General features: G+C 37.4%; 1 protein-coding gene across 1 annotated transcript; it reads left to right on the forward strand.

Annotated features, from left to right (window-relative positions):
• The first annotated feature begins 15,849 nt into the window (after nucleotides 1–15,849).
• zgc:162592 (histamine H2 receptor) lies at nucleotides 15,850–19,460 on the forward strand. Its single transcript, XM_003442273.4, has 2 exons — nucleotides 15,850–16,848; nucleotides 18,010–19,460. The coding sequence occupies exons 1-2, from the start codon at nucleotides 16,047–16,049 to the stop codon at nucleotides 18,303–18,305; spliced, it is 1,098 nt and encodes a 365-aa protein (XP_003442321.1). The 5' UTR covers nucleotides 15,850–16,046; the 3' UTR covers nucleotides 18,306–19,460.

A 19,460-nucleotide genomic window follows, 5' to 3' on the forward strand; every position in this document is an offset into this window, starting at 1 on the left:
GAAGAAGTCTAACAATAGTACAAAGGCCAGTTTCCATCACTTTCAAACAGCGATCCTAACCATGCTCCTTCATGGCCACGTAACCTTGACTTTACTGAAACAAGGTCCATCAGTGTTTCAGGAACGGCTGCAGATTGGGGGAAAATCTACTACACTGATTTCTGTGGAACCAACAGCCTGCTTATTGGTGTGTCAAACAAAACACACCAAAGAAAACATGGACCAATCAGATCAGGGATGAATTGAAGTGCCAATAATTTGAGCTCAGCACACTAGAACTAATACCATTAATAGAAAGGCTTGGAAGACTGTCATGAAGAGAGCTCCAATCCTGGGAGCCACAGTGGTGTCCTACGTGGTCGACCACCTGGACCAGTCGCCTGCTAGAGCTCTAGCAGAGAAGAAGACACAGTATTGTGGCATTAAAATATGATGTATGACGTGTGCATAAAGGAAAAAAATATGCCATTGGTTTCAGAGGTGGGAAGTAAGTGAAAAAAAAAACTTTGTTATTCTACTTAAGTACAGTTTTCAATTATCTGTCCTTTACTTCAGTAGTTTTTTTCTGACTACTTTTACTCTCTACATTTTTAAACAAATATCTTTACTTTCTACTCCTTAAATTTTCAAAACAGGCTCATTACTTTTGCTTTAATGCATTTGAGAGAAGTTATTATTTCACCTCCAAACATGAAACCAATTTGAGCCTAAACAGGAGCACATGAAAGGCAGTCCTGTTCGCCCAGTAATCACCAGATGATGTCGCACAAAAAGAGACGACGTGTACCAAAGTCTATCAGCGCAAAGAACATCAACAAACACACAAACTGTTTGTGTGCAGTTTGTCACATGGTGTGTTGGTCAGACACGGCTCATGGTCAGAATTAGGTTACATGACATGTAACAGAGACTCATATGAATTTTAGCTGATGATGCTGAGATCCATTGACTGACTTCCGACTATCTAGAAAAAAGCATAAACAGTGTACTGTCAGTGTAGAGGATGGAAATCATACAGGACAACTCATGAAACATCTGCCTGCATCTGGTTTAATTAAGTTGTGGGTCAGCTGATCACAGCCGGCACACTAACAAAATCTACTGGAGCACTTAATAGAAATTATTTTGACTTATGATTCTTTTCCCCACACTGAGCCATTAAAACCAATTTTAGGGTCCCCCCCCTGCTGAATCCAATTTAACCCCTGACTGTACTGACTGACTGTTTAGAGGCAAAGTCACCCACTACAAGGGAGGCAACAGAAAATAATTTTCCTTCTTTTTCTTCAGATTCAAGCTGAGTATAATTGATTTTTTTTTAAAAGTTAGACTAAAGTTGTATTCCCATCTAGTGAGATTATTTTATCATTATGATAATATTGCACAAGGTTCAGTTAGCTTTGAACAAAAATAGAAAGATCCTCCAAAGAATTTGTACTTCTACTTAAGTACAGAATGTCTGTACTTCTGTACTTTTGTCAACTCTGATTGGTTTGATTCTTATAGGTGCTTCTCTTCAGACAGATGGAAATTTTAAAAGTTTTATTTCAGTATGCTGAAGTTGTAGCACAGATGGCATTATAAATAACAAATATTATAGAAATGCATCATTCTCTTTTTTAAAACGTGTCAATTTAAAAAAAAAATTATGCCTCAGACAATCAGTAATATAAAAATAACTATAGACTGTATAACCACCAATGACTTCTCAGACCACACCCATTGATGACCAAACAATTAGACCTTATGCTCCCCTCTTTCATTCAACACTCTGCTGTGAGAGCACGCTTTGTTTTCCAGCACATTTTGATCTCAGTTTTACACCTACAAGTTTCGTGACAGACACAAACAAACTTATAAACACCCACCAAAGTACTCAAAACCATCGTACACCGTACACAAACACACACAAGACACACAAGGTTAAAACAATACCAGCGCCGCTGTCGTGCCTGGTAAATATTTGCAAGGAGTGCTTGGATAAGTGGGGGCATATAATTTGATTTGTGGGTTATGAAATTGTTGCATAGTAATTGACTGAAATTGCATCTCAAGTGGATGTTTTGCTAGAAGCAACATCTTAGCCTTCGTATATCCATTTACAAACAACTCATCTCTCACTTGTCCTTCCATAAGCAAGAGGAATTAAGTTAATCCCCTTTCAAATCACTCAAATAGCAAGGATACAAACATTTTCATAAAATCTTACTAGTCACAGAAAACACAATGAAAGCTGGAAGCAAAATGGTCTACATATTTTCTTTCTACAAGCAAATAATGCTCTCATCAGTGGGTTTTCTGTTAAGAGCTGAAGAAAATGACAAACGCAACAAAAAAAGGTTGTGACATAGACAAATACATGACTGTGGACCGTGTAAGAAAACCAGAGAATGTCCACACGAGCACAGGGAGTTTACGCAAAATCCCCACAGAAAGGACCAAGCCAACCGCCGGGTGATCGTGCTAACAGCTGCATCAATGTGCCTCCCTCCAGCGAGTGCCATTAGGAGTGAATTGCATTGATGTTAAACTTACATTATCTGTTGTCTAGTCCAGTGGTCTAAGAAATAAGAGGTCTTCATTCAAGTGTTTTATCCTTGTCTCCTTCACTTTATTACCCAGCTCCGCTATACTTTGCTCGCTAGCTTAAGTTCCCTTTCAATCTAATCAGCAGCTGAAGGTAAACCAGCATATTTATTTGTTTAATCTCATATTCATTTTCCCTGCCACTGCTATGATAAATCACAGGTGCTGGGTGAGTGGAAATGACAGTAAATGGAGGGAATGAAAGAGAGTTGTCAAGTCTGTGACACATGGGATGCAGCAGTCAGAAACACATTTCTCTCTCTGTGCCAGCATGTCCATATTGAAGCCTCCACTTGACAGAAGTGATGCTGCAAACATCCATATTTATCAGCACCACTGCTGCCATGTTAATGATTCATAGATGGAGTCATTGTTAGAATATCAGCCCATATAAGACTTGTCCATTTGAGTGAGCGATTTGAGTGCTCAAACAAGTAGAAAGGCGCTATATAAGCACCAGTCCGTTTTTAGATTGCTTTTTGTTTAGCTTTTCAATCATTTTTTTTTTAAAATTTAAGTAGATTTAGTGACTTAGTAAGCTGATCAAGACACGACTGATTGTAAGCTGTAATTATAAATCATAAAATCTCAAAATTTGGTCTAGATTTTTTAAAAGTTTTATTTCATACATCACTTTATATCTTTTGATAGAGTCGATTTTCTGATTGTTTAGTATTTATGCATTATGTTATGTTTTCTCTTGTTTTTTGTTTTGTTTTTTATCATTAGTAGCAGTAGTATAACTAGTGTTTCTGTTGTGTTTCCCTTGGGCTTGTTTGTGTCTTGGGCTCTCTCTGTTCCCTTATTAAGTGTTAAGACTCACGCTGTTTATCTCCTTTTGGCTCCTTTGTCTTTTAGTTTGAAGGTTCCTGTGATGTCCTGTGATAGTTTTGCTTCCTGTCTGCCATTCCCCACTTCCCTGGTTGTGTTTACCTGTTGGTGATTGCGTGCCTCTGTGTTTCAGTTCCCTCCAATCCTTAATCAGCCCTTAATATATACATAAAGTCCTGTCTTTAATTGTTGCCTTGTACTGTTTATGGTCCTTATTTGTTTCTCTGTGTTTTCTTGTTTATTTGTCCCACATGTTTATGAATTTTACCTTTTTTGGATCATTTGTTGTTTAAACGTAGAAATCAGCTTTTATAAAGAGCTTGATTTTTGTTAACTGTTCTGCTTAACTGTCCACATGGTTACATGGTCACACCGCTACTCATTTATCAGATCCCAAAATTTTATTCAGAAGAACTGTATTTGATAAATTCATGTATATTATAGGTAGGAAGACCCAACCAGAACTAAAATTCTAGACTGACAAACAACACCTTTGCTAAGGTTTATTGTCATTACCTCCAGTGTACTGCTGTAAAATACAGTATGCCTCAACCCTGTCTTCCCCGTGTCTTGGAGAAACCAGAGAGAACACAAGCACAGGGAGACCCAGCCGACTCAACTCATATTATACTGCTCAAAAATGAAAAAACAAAACAAAACAAGGGAAGACTTGAATAACACATCTGATCTTTACAAATAAAACATTCAAGTTAAAAGTCTTTACTGACATAACTTGTGTAATTAACAGTCAGTGTAAGCCAAAATCATCAAATCTTTAAAGATTTGAGTCAAAATTTCACCAGAAATCAAATATAAAAGTGCTCTTTTAAATTCCTTTGTAAATTTTATACACCCCAAAAAGTCATGCAGCTTACCATCTGATTAGGCAAATTAGTTTCCAAACCTTGAGGGCTTAATAATGCTGTGAAACTTTTATTATTTCACACGTTGCTCCAGTAATGAAGGAGCACTGCCTCTGTCTGAACTCTATCCTGATCTGATCATTAATTCTACTATATTATCTTCTTCCTCAGTAACACTTGGTTACTGCCGTTATTTATTATTTTTCACTGAAATCTGAAAAAATCTTTTAAATTGTGATTTAAGTTTTAACTGGTTTAAGTCATTTCTGCTGTTAACAAGCTATTCATAATTATGTTCTTATGTCATGCCATTTATGCCATTTGTCAGCTTATTGGAACAGGACAGGCAGGAAAAATAGACAAAGATAGGAAGTACAAATAAAATAAAATCTGAAATATACTCAATAAAATTATAAATGGTTAAACAGGAACACAAAATTTTACAAATAGAGAAAGATATAGACAAGGATGTAGAGCATGTTGATAATTTCTCCACGAAAATAAGAGTCACTGAATGGTTTATGCATTTGCTTAACAAGCGATCAATCCTGGGAGGAGGTTGTATCATGGAGGGCATAAAAATGTGCTAAATCAACCATGCAGCGCTACCTGCTGTGGTGACCTCATTTTGAATAAGGGAGTGACTGAAAGTATTTTTTAAAGGCCTTATTTTTCTCTTTAGACAAACTGCTGATGTCACGTTTACCTCTGGAACTGCTTTCATTCTGTTGTACATGTCTTATATGTGGATTTTAAATGAAAATGACTAAGTAGGTGTATTCAAAGGCGATATGACTGTACAACTCCCCATCCGGTAGAGCTATGTTTTTACAAAACACAAACAGTGGCATATTTGTGAATATTAACATCTGCATTGAAGTGAAGATTATACCAGTCTGTGAGTCTTTGAAAATGAAAAAGCATAAATATTTTAAGTCCGCATCCACACATTTTTGTTAGCGATTATGCTAAATGGTTGACCCTCTCATACAATAAAGACGTATTCATTCTGAAAGGTCTTCTCATCCACTACACCTCTGCTTAGTCATATTTTTCAAATATTTTGGGGGGGAGGGGGACTAGGAAGACGGTATATATTTTGCATGTCGACTGATGCAAACCTCTGAGATTACAAAAATTCCTATGAATTAAGAACATCAGTGTACACAGAAATCCTTGTGTTACCTATGGTGCTTTCAGATAAAATGTGGTCTGTGATTCAGCGTCTCATAAGGTAAGACACAGACTCCTTGTACCTGTGGTTTTTATGCAGCCTGACAGTCAAAGATAGTGGTAATATAGCGGTTATGAAAAAAACAGTAGAGAGCGGAAGCATGGCAGTAAAAGAAATGAATAAATGAAACCGAATGTCATTCATCAAACAACAAGGTAGATTGTAGTTTCACATCGGCAAGCTGTAGTGCGATATTCGTGCTGTTCTAGTGTTCCTTTTATTCCGTTTTCAGCGATAAAATATGCTGTGTTTGTGATGTTTGGATAATAGATGCCCATCTTTTCCTGTTCTTCCATTTAGTTACACAGAGAGAGAAACCGAGAGCACAGGGCACCAATATGTGAATGGTAAACAAGCTTCATATGAGGATGAAATCCTGGGGGATTCTATGGCAAGTAACTGCCTCTACTTAGATAAACAGCAGTGAATCCAGAACAGGAGGGATTGTAGACTGAGGGGGAGGGAAGCAAGCATGGGGAGAGATGTAAGCTCTCCAAGTCCAGTGCTTCATTATTCAACAATGATAGTTGTCACATGTAAAACGGCCAGTTAAAGAGCTAAACATCAGATCGTTGAAGATTTTCAATGTGCAAAAATTGGCTGTTATGATGAGCCAATGAGCTGCCTGTTGTCTCAGTTACAACTTTCTTTTTTTAAGATCTTATTTTTTATTCAATAAAGCTGCATTGTCAGACGGCACCATTTATTAGTCTTGACAACAGCCGGGATCATAATAAAGCAAAAACATTTGTGCATGTGAGCCCGACGGTGGCTGTCTCGTGCCGAAGACGATTGTGGCAGATGAGCATTGTTCTGCTCATTCATAGGCTTTTTAATGTATTCTTGTTTTCCTCAATAAGATTTCATCTGTGGCACCTATCAACTGATGTTGCCTAACCTATTGTTAAGCTTGATAGAAGTCAGACTACAAATTTAAAGTCTGTACAATAATTCTGTTTTCTTCTTCTTCCAGCTGCCCCCTTTAGGGTTCGCCACAGTGGATCATCTGCCTCCATCGTACCCCATCACCCGATCCTCCTTCATCACACCATCCCTCTGCAGGTCCTCTTTCACTACATCCATGAATCTTATTTGAGATTTTCCACTTTTCCTCCTGGCTGGCAGCTCCATATTCAGCATACTTTTTCCAATATATCCACCTCTGCACATGTCTAACTGTCTCAAAACTGCTGAACCTGAGCTGTGTCTCTGATATATTCATTTCTAATCTAATCTGACCATCTTCAACTCTGACAACTTCATATTCAGCTCTGGTCTCTTTATGTGGTTCAAAATACAAGATAAATATAAGCTATAGGATGATTCTGTGTCTGCAGCTCTATGTGTGAGGGTCTGCTTTCTGCATAATGGCAGGGCAAACAATGCCAAAAACATGACTAGTATTAGTATAATAATTAGTATATGCACTTATAAGCATGCTGTATCTGTATACATAAAAATACATAATGAGCTTTTCTCATTATACTTACAGTGTTGATTTTATTACATGAATTTTAATGCATAATTGTAGTAATGGACTGGCTATAATTGGATTTTATGGTCTACTAAATGTATTACACTGTCAGTGTAGCCAATCCTCCCGCATCACTCCAGAAATGGCAGTGCCAAGCAGCTGAATGATCCACCAGCACCACTTTGATTGAAGAGGCTCTTCTGGATAGAAACCTTGTAAGATATATCCTAAGGACACAATCTACCCCAATTTTTTTTCACTAGCAGCACCATGAGGTTGAGGTTTTAATTTGTAAAAATGCTTCGATATGTAACCAAAATTGTACAAAATAACAAATAGGCCTCCAATTTAGGATAAAGCTCGAAGCAATTCTCAGCCAAAATGCTTTCTCAAAGAGCCAATCTTCCTCTTTTTCTTTCCCCCCCCCCAATTATTCCTTCAGCCGAAGTTGCTTTTCTTTAATTTATCCATGTACTATTTTGTGTTTTGCTGGCATTCTTGTGGAAAACATAGACTTTATAAGAAATCAGAACCACTGATGTTTCCATTAAGACCTTGAATGTGACGTGAGCCGTACAAGACTCCACCATACATCAGTATCTGCTCTACTATTTTGTTTTTCCAAAGACCTGAATTCATCAACTTCATCAAAAACCAGCATTTTAAAATGAAGAGTGTTTGGCGCTGGTTGCCGGATGCCCAGAGAACTTTTTTTTTAAAACCCACTTGTGTTATGAATGCTGAATGTCGGCATATCTGGCTGCTAATAAGCTGCATTTTCTGAGGTAAGTACAACTGCAGGAGGAGGAGAAAAATGCTGCCATAACTGTAATTGCCAGGCTTTTCAGGCACAGTTTTCCCCAGTTGGCTCATTGTTATTCAACCCATGTTACTCAGCATCAAAGGTTTGACGCACAAATGGATGACGTCACATAATAAACATTTCTCTGCACAATCAACAGGAACCAACTGATAAGAGAAAGTCAGCTATGCTTGCAGACCCACAAGCCAAGGAGACTTTGATTAAAACTGGCCAGTGCTGCCAAGTGGCCAGTTTTAATCAAAGCATGTGACCTGAATTGTGGACTTTTCACACAACATGTAAATAATGTTCAGGTCTTATATTATATTACTTACTGTTTGGGGGATGCCTTAGTTTTTTAATTGTTGCACTTGTATCTCTCTTATCTGCCTGACCACTCGGCCACATCTGAATAAAATACCGGAGGCCGGCTGATGTCTAGAGCAACAAATATTGGGAATGGAAAAACAATAAAAGTAGTTTAGTTTATCCTGGATTTTCCCATTTGCTTTTAACAAGACTGGTACACACTCCATTTGATTGGCTTATTGGCCTTACAGATAATTTTGTCATCCTGCCAAGCTTTACCGTGGTGAATAATCTTATGATGGTTTAGAGCCTTTGTGGCCAAGGATGTGCTGTAAAGATGAAAGCACAATAATTCTGAGACCTTACTTGGTAAAGCGATTTCAGCTTTCACAAGTACTCAACCACACAAGGGTAGTTACTGCAGTTATATAGCTGTAATTCTGTCAGAACTTAGTCTAGAGTAGAATGAACTAAGCTTTAGAGCGAGCACAGGTGACCTCATCTAACACAAAGACATCAATTATTTCAATTTATGATATTCTTGGAATTGAGCACATAAATGTTTTAATTTCAGTTTCCAAGCAATACTGTTCACTGGCAGATTTCACAAAAACTGTGGAGTAAAAACATAACATTATACTGTGCAAAACTCTTGAGCCACACCTCATTTTTTTATATTTTGCTTCCAAAAAGGCTAATTTGTTATTTTTAAACTGGCCTCGAGGAATAGTTTTCCATTTCTGAAGAATTTAAAAGTTTCCCTTTGGAAATTGGCTGCTTTTCCACTCATTTTCAGTCCAGTTCTCATGCCTGAGAACTGGACTGAAATTCATTTTAAGAGAAATGTGTTTCTATTTTCCACCTAACACTGATGTATGAATCACTTCATAAAAAGGCACCTAATTCAAGGGATGAACCAGTATTCTGTCTACATATAACATATAAATCCCAATTTTAAACTGTATCTTTAAGCACTTTGTTGCTAGCAGATGTTTTTAAGTGTTTATTTAGTTGAACCTACTAAAAATGTCAAAGGTATCACAGTTTCATAGGCATAAAATAATATTTTTGCACCAACAAAGTGGTGCGCTATTGGCGCATATCCTGGGATGGTGTACAGTGCGTGCTTAAAAAAATCTGAGGAAACTGGACAAGAGGAGGACAAAAGAAGAACTGGCAGGTATAATTTTAGAGGGATATCTATAGCAGATGAACAGAATCTGAAATTCATGTTCTTAAGAAGGAGAAAATATCCAGCAAAGACCTGACACGGGTCCTGATGGATGGATCTGGTCCTTCAGCTAATCCATCTACTGCTCAATTTTAATTAATTAATTTAATTTATTTATATAGCACCAAATCACAACAGATGCCACAAGGCCCTTTGTATTGAAAGATAAAGACTACAATAATAAAGAGAAACCCCAACAATCAAATGACATTGATGCCTCATCAGAAATGGCCTCAGGGTGGCTGTCAAGAAGCCTTTTTAAAGAAGGGAAATGGGAGAAAGGGGTGTGGTATGCTAAATTACACAAGACCTGTGTTTGAAAATCAGTGGCAACAGGTTAATCCAAATTAATCCAAATTTGAAATTTTCGGTTCAAATAATCATCTGTATGTAAGGAGGGGGTCAGGAAAGAAGTATAATGTGGAGTATCTACAGTAATCTGTAAAACTTTGTGGAGGCTCAGTGAAGTACCATAAGATTTTGATCCACAATGCAGATCTCCAACCCAACTGACTGGAAACTGATTCATTCATTTTTTCCCAAACACACTGTCAATGCAGAAAAAGCATACCTGGATAGAAAAACACACAGTGCAACACTATCAGTGATGGACTGGCCATCACCAGAGCCCAGACCTCAACATTATTGAACCTGTGTGGGATCATCTTGACAGAGAACAGAATGAAAGACAACAAATACAAAAGCCAACATCTAGAGAAGAGCTTTGAATGTCCTTCATGAAACCTGGAAATCTATTACTGAAGAATACTTACAGATATTGCAAGAAAGCTTGCCTAGGGAAGTTCAGGCTGTGTTGAAAAGTAAACAAATAGTGACTTTCAAATTCATTAGAATTGTACAAACTCAGTTTTGGCTTCATATACTGTGATTCCATGGATGACTGCCTAGCTCAATATAAAGAAATGAAGGGTGGGTCAAGCTTTTGCAGACTATTGTATTTATTCTTGATAGATCTACGCTACTGATTATTTCTTGTTTGCTAAGGTTTTATAACTTATAACAAGAAACTTCTGAGAAATATGTATCTGCTTTCTAACCAGAATTTGTAACAAGAAAAACAGAACATGCCACGTTGACCCAGTGTGCTGATGTTTTGCTGCACTATCTAACAATATGCTTGAAATCTCTTCCAGATATTTCTAATGTCATTTTTAAATGTCATATCACAACAGAGAAAAAAATACCAAATAAATGAAACTACTTCTTTAATTCACTGAGATATAAGTCAGGAAATGTCAGTATTTATTCAACACTAATATCTAATTTGGTGCCTTATCTTTGACCCAAGGAATGGAAATGGCAGCCCAGATAAGCTACAGAGAAAGGTTCACATTTTGGTCCACAATAAATATGATTCAAAGGTTAAAATATTGATTTGATTTCCATTTTTTAGCTTTGATCTTTTTACCAAAGATTTCTCTATGACTGAAAAAAAATGTAAATAGCTCAGTATTATTTAATCTGTTGTTCCCACCCAGTTCTGAAGCTAACTTATCATTCTATACAGAACTTAATAGTAAATAGAGACTTCAGTATGGTTACAATATGATGTACAATTCCTAAAAGGCTGCTGTATATAACAAAAGCAGCCTTAAATACCTTAGAATCTGGTCAGGTCAGTGGAAAGCAGCTGGATTCAAAACAAAGCTCCCTTACAGAAAATCAGCAAGGCTACCAAGGGACTGTGTGGTTTTCTGCTTGTGTGGTTCTGTGTAAGTTGCAACCACTGGTGAAAAATTAAAGGTCAACACCAAAGCATAATATACCCTCCTTAGATATTCATTTTTTTTTCAATGTCTGAAAGACCTTTTTCAAAAAGAGACTGAGACCCCTGTTGTGTAAGATTGGCTACAAATGCAACATAGTTGAATTCAGCTGTGATTCTGGGAAAAACAACTGAAAGCAAAAAGAGCTTCAATGATATTCAATACTCAGGCTTTTAAAATGGGAGGAGAAAGGCTCTTATGCGAGGCTGAAATTCTAGCCTCACTGTAGGTATTTTTGTACATGGGAGTGAAGCAGAGGCACTATGACATACAAACATTGTGTAACCAGGTCAAAATGTGCTGCTTAAATTGCAAAGCATTGTTTTGGGTTTTTGTTTATTTTTATTATTTCTTTAGGAATCTATAGCACACGATTTCTGTCTTTCACTTCATGCACATTAAACTATGTTTCTCAAATCGTTATATTTGTACTAATAAGTCAGACTTTATTAATAGACTCTCTCCGATGTGTTTTTCAGTGCCCATGAAACACAAAGAAAACCTCATAAATACAGTCCTCATTTCGTAGTGTGTTTAAATCACTTGTTATATTAAAGCATTTTGTTCATGAATGGGAATATTATGAAGAAGCAGAGCCATATAAATACCATTTCTATGATATTTGTATTTAATTTGCAGTATGATTCATCTACACTTTTTCTGTCTTTGACATGTAAGACACTAGCAGACCACTTACAGCACTCTCTCAATTTGGTTTCTGCAATTCTTTCTCTGCACTCTCCTTCTTATTTGAGTCTAAAGGGGGGATACATTGATGTGTAGGTCCAACAAGAATATACTGTATGTCTGACACCACTTTAATAACATCCAACCTGCCAGGTTGGTTGTGTCAGTGCTGGCGAAACCTTGTTATCAGTTAGACACGGTCAAGACAGACATGAAGTTTTCACACAATCGCCCATCAAACCTCGTGCTATACTATCTCCCCTAAACATCATCCTTGCTGGTAGAATTAGATAGCTTTACTGCCCACACAAACACCCTCTCTCACTCACACACACACACACACACGCACACGCACACGCACACGCACACACACATGCACAGACAGATCAAATCAATGGCTACTTTCCCCTACATCAGGAAGTACTGTACAGTAGGTGGCCGATGGAGGAGTCCGCCCACTCACAGGATATTCAATTGCACACATGTAGAAACTCATCCTCTCTGTATCTCACTCATGTTCGCCTGAGATCAACTACATTTACAGATACAGCTTTGGGCAAGAAGTGCTTGCGTGTGCACGCCCACACATGTAGACCCGACATCGAAACACGCACGCAAACCCTCCCTCTCTGTCACATGAAAACACTTTAGGATTTGAGCCATGCAGAGATGCTCAAAAGACACAGAAAGATTTATGAATGAACTGTGAGGATATGTGCATTTCTGTCTTTTCTCAGAAATGTGCATTGAATATTTTACTGCTAGCTCAGCGAAAGATTTCATGTGATAAATAAATGGATCTGATATTGGCAGACATGGTAAATAAAGTGCATTTAATTGAGTACTGTAGTGAATTCACTCAAGTAAATCTATTATAGGCTACTTTGCACTGCCTCTCAATGGCTGAACATTTCAAGGGCCCATATTACTACATGCATTAACAAGAAGCACTCTGAAAGCACAAACCTACCTCAAGATAGCTCACTGTCTCTGCAGTATTTATTTTTAAGGGAATTTATACTGTGTTTTGTATATATCATTTTATTTTCTCTGTTCTTTTTAAATGTACTTTAAGAGGTTTGTATTTGTTTTTACTGCACTGCAAAGTGCAGACTTTTGCTATGTAGGAGTTGGTAATGGATATTAGGTATTGATTTGTAAATGAGTGGACATGAATAACTTAAGTTTATTATATAATGCAGCATATTTCTAACTAGGCAGCTCATCCTCGTTCTCTTGACAACACATTTTTAAAGATATGATATATTTTGGGGTCAGCTTGAAAGAAAGACAGATGTGAAATGTAAAAGTGAGATCAGACTTCAAATGTGACATTTGGATATAACCTAAAATGTGATATTTAGAATCCCCATACAAGAGTATCATTTGGTAAATGTTGCCAATAGAAACAAAGGCAGTAGAATTTTAATTTTAAAGATAAAAGATAATTTATGAAAGTTTGACCTTAGTTTCCTTCAAAGAAGCAGTCAGAGGTCCAAAGGAACATGATGTTTAGAATCCCCATATGTATATATTCTGTCAGTACAAATGGTAGCAGTAAGAAACATATTTTTAAATGGCTATAGCATTATTATCACTTTGACCTTCAGATCAATCTGTTGCCCTCAAAGGAGAGGTCAGAGGTCAAATGTGGCATGATGTTTTCAATCTTTATGTTGACAATCCATACCACACTTCTAAGAATGAAAAGTTATAAGGCATTTTGTCAGTTTTAGACCAATAAATCATAAAGTTGACCTTGAACACCTCGGTGGATGTAAGCCGAATTTTAATGAATTGTTAACATGACCCAACTTTTTCTAGAATTCATTCAAAACTTTTAAAGCTATCATGTTTCCAGGCAGACAGAATAACATGCACGCATGCAAATGATACCAATTCGCATTGCTGGGAACCAGCAGCTGGTGGAAACTGCTTTGTAAACAGATGCTTCATCGCTAACAATTGATATTATACTAAAATTAACAAATAAATGATTAAGCTTTATTTTTATATCTACATCAAATGCCACTTTAAAGCAATGTTGCTTTTTTGTTGTACTTTATTTTGAACATTATATTCTTTTGATTCCACTGAGATAAAATTTTAATACAGAGAGACAGACTACAGTCACATTCACATCAATTTGGAATCACCAGTTAACCTAATCAAACTAACTGCATCTCTTTGGACTGTTGAAGGAAGCTGGAGTACCTGGAGCGAGAGTCCAGGGAAACATGGGGAGAACATGCAAACTCCACACGCCAAGGCCTGGGCCAGATGGTGGAATCAGATGCAAGACCTCTTGCTATTAGACAACAGTGCTAACCACAGCGCCACTGTGCTGCAGCGGAAGAAAATGGATGGATGGGTTAGGGTTAGGGCGATATTGCTCCTTTTAAAGATCTGAGAGCTTGCACCCATTGATATTGGAATTCTACATCCTTTGAAAATAAGAAAGCATCAGGTAAAAAGCATGCAGTCGAGTGTGCAATGAATATGAAGGAGTGAAAAAGGAGGAAAAAGGAGGTAGAATATTAATCACAGACTCTCAGTCCATCTCCTCCTCCAGGCTTTGCATTAAATAGAGAGAAATATTGTCATTAGGACAATGAGAAATACATATATCAAATATAGCTGTCACTTCTACTGTGGAGGATCTGTAGGGGAACAAGCTGCGTGTCATAGGCAGTTCGTCTTGTAGATGTGCTGTGTAGCTTTTGCAGAACAGATTTATCCCATGTGCAGCAGCTTCTCTTCAAAATTAATAACATGTAATGGATTCTTAGGAGAGGAAGAGGATTGATGATTGTAAAGCCAGTGTAAGAAAATTCATTGTGGAGTGTATTTTTAGAAGTCTACATTACAAATATCGCATCTTAGTTCCACTGTTCACAGTGTGGGATTAGTGTTCCTGTTGAAAGAGTGCGTTGATATGAGCAGTTTAACATAGCAGAGAGTCACAAGAATGTTGCTGAAACAGATGGTTTCCTGGTTACCTAAGTGGGAAAGGTCAGTGACACTCTTTCCAGCCCTTTTCTTACCCTTGTGTCCTGTAGTTGTTGTATGTCTATTTATTTATTTATTTGAAGAAGAGACGATGGCACAGATTGGAGGTGAAGGAATGCTTGACACTAATGGTGCGTGATGGTGGAAATTGGACCATGATTGGTAGCGAGACGTCAGGCTGACAGTGTGTATGTCTTCTGTGGGACCTTTCTGGTAGTGATGAATTGTTGTCTGACTCAATGTTATTTCAGGTGATGAAACCTGCCAAGATGGGGTGGCCTGGAAGCTAGACGGAACAAGTTGATGGAATAGGCTGTGAATGGAGTCAGAAGTTATATTTTTACTTTCTTCCACCTTAGTGTACAACAAATGGGGACAGTTTAAATAGTAATGGTGGTGGAAACATGCATACCTGTTTTACAGGCTATTTTGTAGTACAGTGTTTCTGTCATGTTAATTCAGTTCTTTTCAGTTTGATTCACATATAGTGCCAATTCAGGACAATAGTTGCTTTATATTATATTATATTATATTATATTATATTATATTATATTATATTATATTATATTATATTATAGGATTAGGACATAGAACAGGAAATGTGTTTTTTAACCTGCTGTGCTAATGTTAAGTGGTTTCCTGGTAGTTTGCCCTAATGTGTAGGAGAAATATCTCTGCACATAACACTCAATATGTGCACATATATTAATAAATATTAGGAAAATTAGCTCACTTAAATAGAATATAATAGAAATAGAAATGGAAAGGTTAGATGGTTTTGGACTGATAAAGGAATCTTTGACTTTATGTTCCTGAATATTTAGATTTATACTAACACTAGTAAGAATTACATTTTTAGATCACTTTAAGTTACTGGGTATAACGAGGATGTGATGATGACACAATAATTTCAGCTAAACCACCTATGATTAATATAAAAAATAGACGAGAATAATAATAAAAACATCCACTTAGTTCATAAAATAAACCGTGATTAGCCTGCTTCTGTACTGAATAAAGCACTTTGGGGGCGTGGCTGCAGTAAATGTTACTACCCAGCGCTAATTGCCTCAGGTGTGCTGCTGATTGTAGAGTTAGCCTGGCAGCGAACGGCCACATATTTTTGCTCATATTTTTCATTTCTTTAGAAACTTTTGTCAACTTTTTTTCTTTTCTTTTGTGTGTCTGTGGTTTACTTATGATTTGTTTCCACTTGTATCACCGTGTAGAGCAATGTACACAGCCCTTAACCTCTCGACTTCGGACGACTTCAACATGTCAGAGTTTGACTCTCAGAGACAGCAGGAGCTCTCCCACCACTCCGTCAAAATAAGCATAATAATCGTTTTGGGCGTCGTGGTCACGTTGGGAAACATTGCAGTTCTCCTGGCTATTACTTCCTCAGTGTCCGGCTGGTCGAGAAACTCTCGGTACTTTCTCCTCTCGCTCACTGCAGCAGACTCTGCGTTCGGACTGCTGGTCATGCCCTTGAATCTCTGGGTGAGTCTGCTAAAGGACTACACTGAAGGTCCAGATGCTCTTTGTCACGTTGTGGCCTTTTGCAATTCCACCGTCTACTCCACCTGCATGTACACACTGGCCACAATAAGCCTGGAGAGGTACATTGCGGTGTTTTACCCGCTGCAGTACTCATCTCTACTGACAAGGAAAAGGACGCTGTTTCTGATTGCCTTCGCCTGGTGCTTCCCTCCCATTTTACTGTCGCCGATATCATTACCAGATGGCATCATCCAAGTTCATTTTTCCACCGCATCACTGGTCTGCAACCCATCTTACTCTACAAATGTTGGATACTCCCTAAGCTTGACATGTGTAATATTTTTCCCTTGCTCCATCATCATGACATTTGCAAACCTAAAAGTCTGGTGTGCAGCCAAGAGACAGAGGTTAAAACTGCGCAAATATGACAGTGCGCGGCGCAGTAGGCTCAATGTGCCTTCCAGAGTGCTTGTGCCTGTGATGGGAGCCTACTACATCTGCTGGACTCCCTGCATGGCAGCAATGATCTACAATGGTAAGCAAAACATCACTCGATATGTAAAGTGAGTGTGTGAGGATGGTGGATGATTTTCTTCCATCAGTGTAGTTACTTAACTGTACTTCAATACAATAGGAATATATTTCATATATGAATATATCACATGTAATATAGTCTGTTTATGTCTATAACTGTGGCATTTACTGTCACAAAATATCTGAGAACTACTCGTATAACTGTCTTATTTTGTAGCAAGTATGCTTTGCTTTTTTAGGTTTAGATAGTTTTTGATTATATAAGCTTAACTGGAAGAGGTAAACTTCACAGCTACTTGTTTGTCTTGGTGTATTTCTTATTTGTGGTTTCAAAGGCAGTAAGAGAATTCAAAAGTATTTGATTGTGTTTATTAAAAATTGTATTAGATGGCTATTGATGGGTCCATTTCCCTTTTAAAAAAATCTTTTTTGTTGTTATTATTATTGTTGTTATTAGTAGTGTTATTATTATTATTATTATTAATCCAGGACAGTGCTGAAAGAAATAGCTCTGAGTCATTTATGTAATTCTGGGCATGAAAAGCTGATTTGGGGCCAGTTATATGACTCAGACCTTTTTTGACTTTTCTCATTTACCCCAGCCATGTGCTGGCGTGGAGCAGTCAAGACTGAAAAGTCACAGCTGAATATTTTTAGAAGTGAAGACCTTTTCCAAAGAGTGCTGTAAATGATCTGATATTGGATGAATATCCTGTGAAACGAAGCCGACGGTTTAGCTTAATCTTTAAAGTGTGCTGCTGTCTAAATGCTAGTTTCACTGCAGTTTCCACCTGATCAGTGAACTTTGTATTTTCAGGTCAAGACTACAAATGTTAGTTTGATGGGTTATATCATTGCTTTCAGGGGTAAGGCAAGCACCTCCAAAGCAGATTTTTTTTATCTTCTCTCATAATGCCAAGTGAAATATCCCCGTCTCAGGAGGCTCCTTTTGCAGTTATACTAACACTAATTATACTAATACTTTTAGGAATTTGTGTCACCCCATGAAGGGCCTCTGGCGTGAAAATCAGACAAATAAAACATGCAGAGCTACTTGCTCTGTAAAAAGGGAGCAGGTCAAAGTAGCCGCTGTCTTTTGCTAGGTACGTTGTTTTCACTTTGTTGATACTTGCCTTAACACTCATTGTTTTCTGCCTTACAGCAGTCACAGGTAGCAGTGTACCAGAGTGGATTGAGTTTGTAGTGGTCTGGCTACCAACTTCCAATGGTTTCCTCAACTGCATCTTCTATTTCTGGATAAACCGAAGCTTTCGCAAGAAATTCTATCTAGTCCTTCAAAAACTAGCTCTGGCCCTCTGCCCTGAATTGGCCAGCACCTTTGTGTGTTGCACTACATCAAAGATGCAGTTTGCATCAGGAATTTTGGATAACAACAACAGTGTCCATGGGCGTTCCTCCAGTGTATCATCTACCTGCACCCTGCTGTCTGTGGCTTAAGACCTAAAGAGCACCACCGACATGGTAACAAACATGGCCAGCGACCTCTGTACTGTGTTGCATTGTCTGGCTGAGCTAGACAACTGAAGCCATGTTTTGACATAGTTCCATATAAGGTAATGAGGGTGAGAGCTAAGCTTTAAAAGGGTCGCAGTACGAATGATTTGGTTATGATAGCAAGCATTTAAAATTTCCTCTCTGCAGATTAAATCCAAATTTGCGATATCTTGATTGTAATATATTTTTATTTTTTATCAAACTTCAGAATCAGTGTTCAGTTGATTGGAGCACAGGATGAATTTAGAACGGCTTTGGATTTTTGTCTTTTACTTATTCACACTGCTGCAGAGATTTAATTTACAATTAGAGACAGTGTCTTAAAAAACATCTTTTAGTTGTTTTATAACCATCCATCAAAATTCTCTGTGCTCCAAAAAATTTGACATTACATACAGTGATATAATCAGTCTTTCAGTGTCAACCTGTTTAAGCCTGTTGCACAGGTCACGATTAGCGAATTAGTTAGTTTTAAATTCTTTCCATATGAAACATTTCTGAACATCAGTATCTGATAATAAGCACATTGAAGGACTGAAACCATCTACCTCTTCTTCAATTTAAACTGTGCGTCAAATACCTTGGCATATAACAGCTTGGAGAAACTAACCTTTAAGTCACAGCATTTCAGTGGGTGCAAGGAGGAAAGTAATTAAGCATCTATACTGTAGAAAGGTCACCACATTTGTGCTGGGAAGAGATAACTTGGATAAGTTCTGAGGCTATGGTTGTTTACTTTGAGATATTAAGTCTAAGATCTTCCTCACACTATCTGCACTAAAGTTTTTGTCATGCTATCGATTTCTGTACATTTACAATGAATCAAGATTTGAATTCAGAAATTCTGTAACGTTTTATGCAGTGAATTTTAGCCTTTAGGTTTTCTGCTTGAGTTACATTATTGAAGTTTGTGCAAGGGCAGACGGTGTTTAAGGATCAAAAGTGTCACAAAATTGTAAGTTAAAAAAAAAAAAAATCTGAAAAACGTAATATTAACCTTTTGTGTGTATATCGTTTGTGATTTATAAATTCCTGATTATAAAAGAATTAATGTATTGATATATGGATAATCTATGAAATAAAGCATGATGCCTTTGA

This window comes from Oreochromis niloticus, linkage group LG1 (genome assembly GCF_001858045.2).
Source record: "Oreochromis niloticus isolate F11D_XX linkage group LG1, O_niloticus_UMD_NMBU, whole genome shotgun sequence".
Classification (NCBI taxonomy): domain Eukaryota; kingdom Metazoa; phylum Chordata; class Actinopteri; order Cichliformes; family Cichlidae; genus Oreochromis; species Oreochromis niloticus.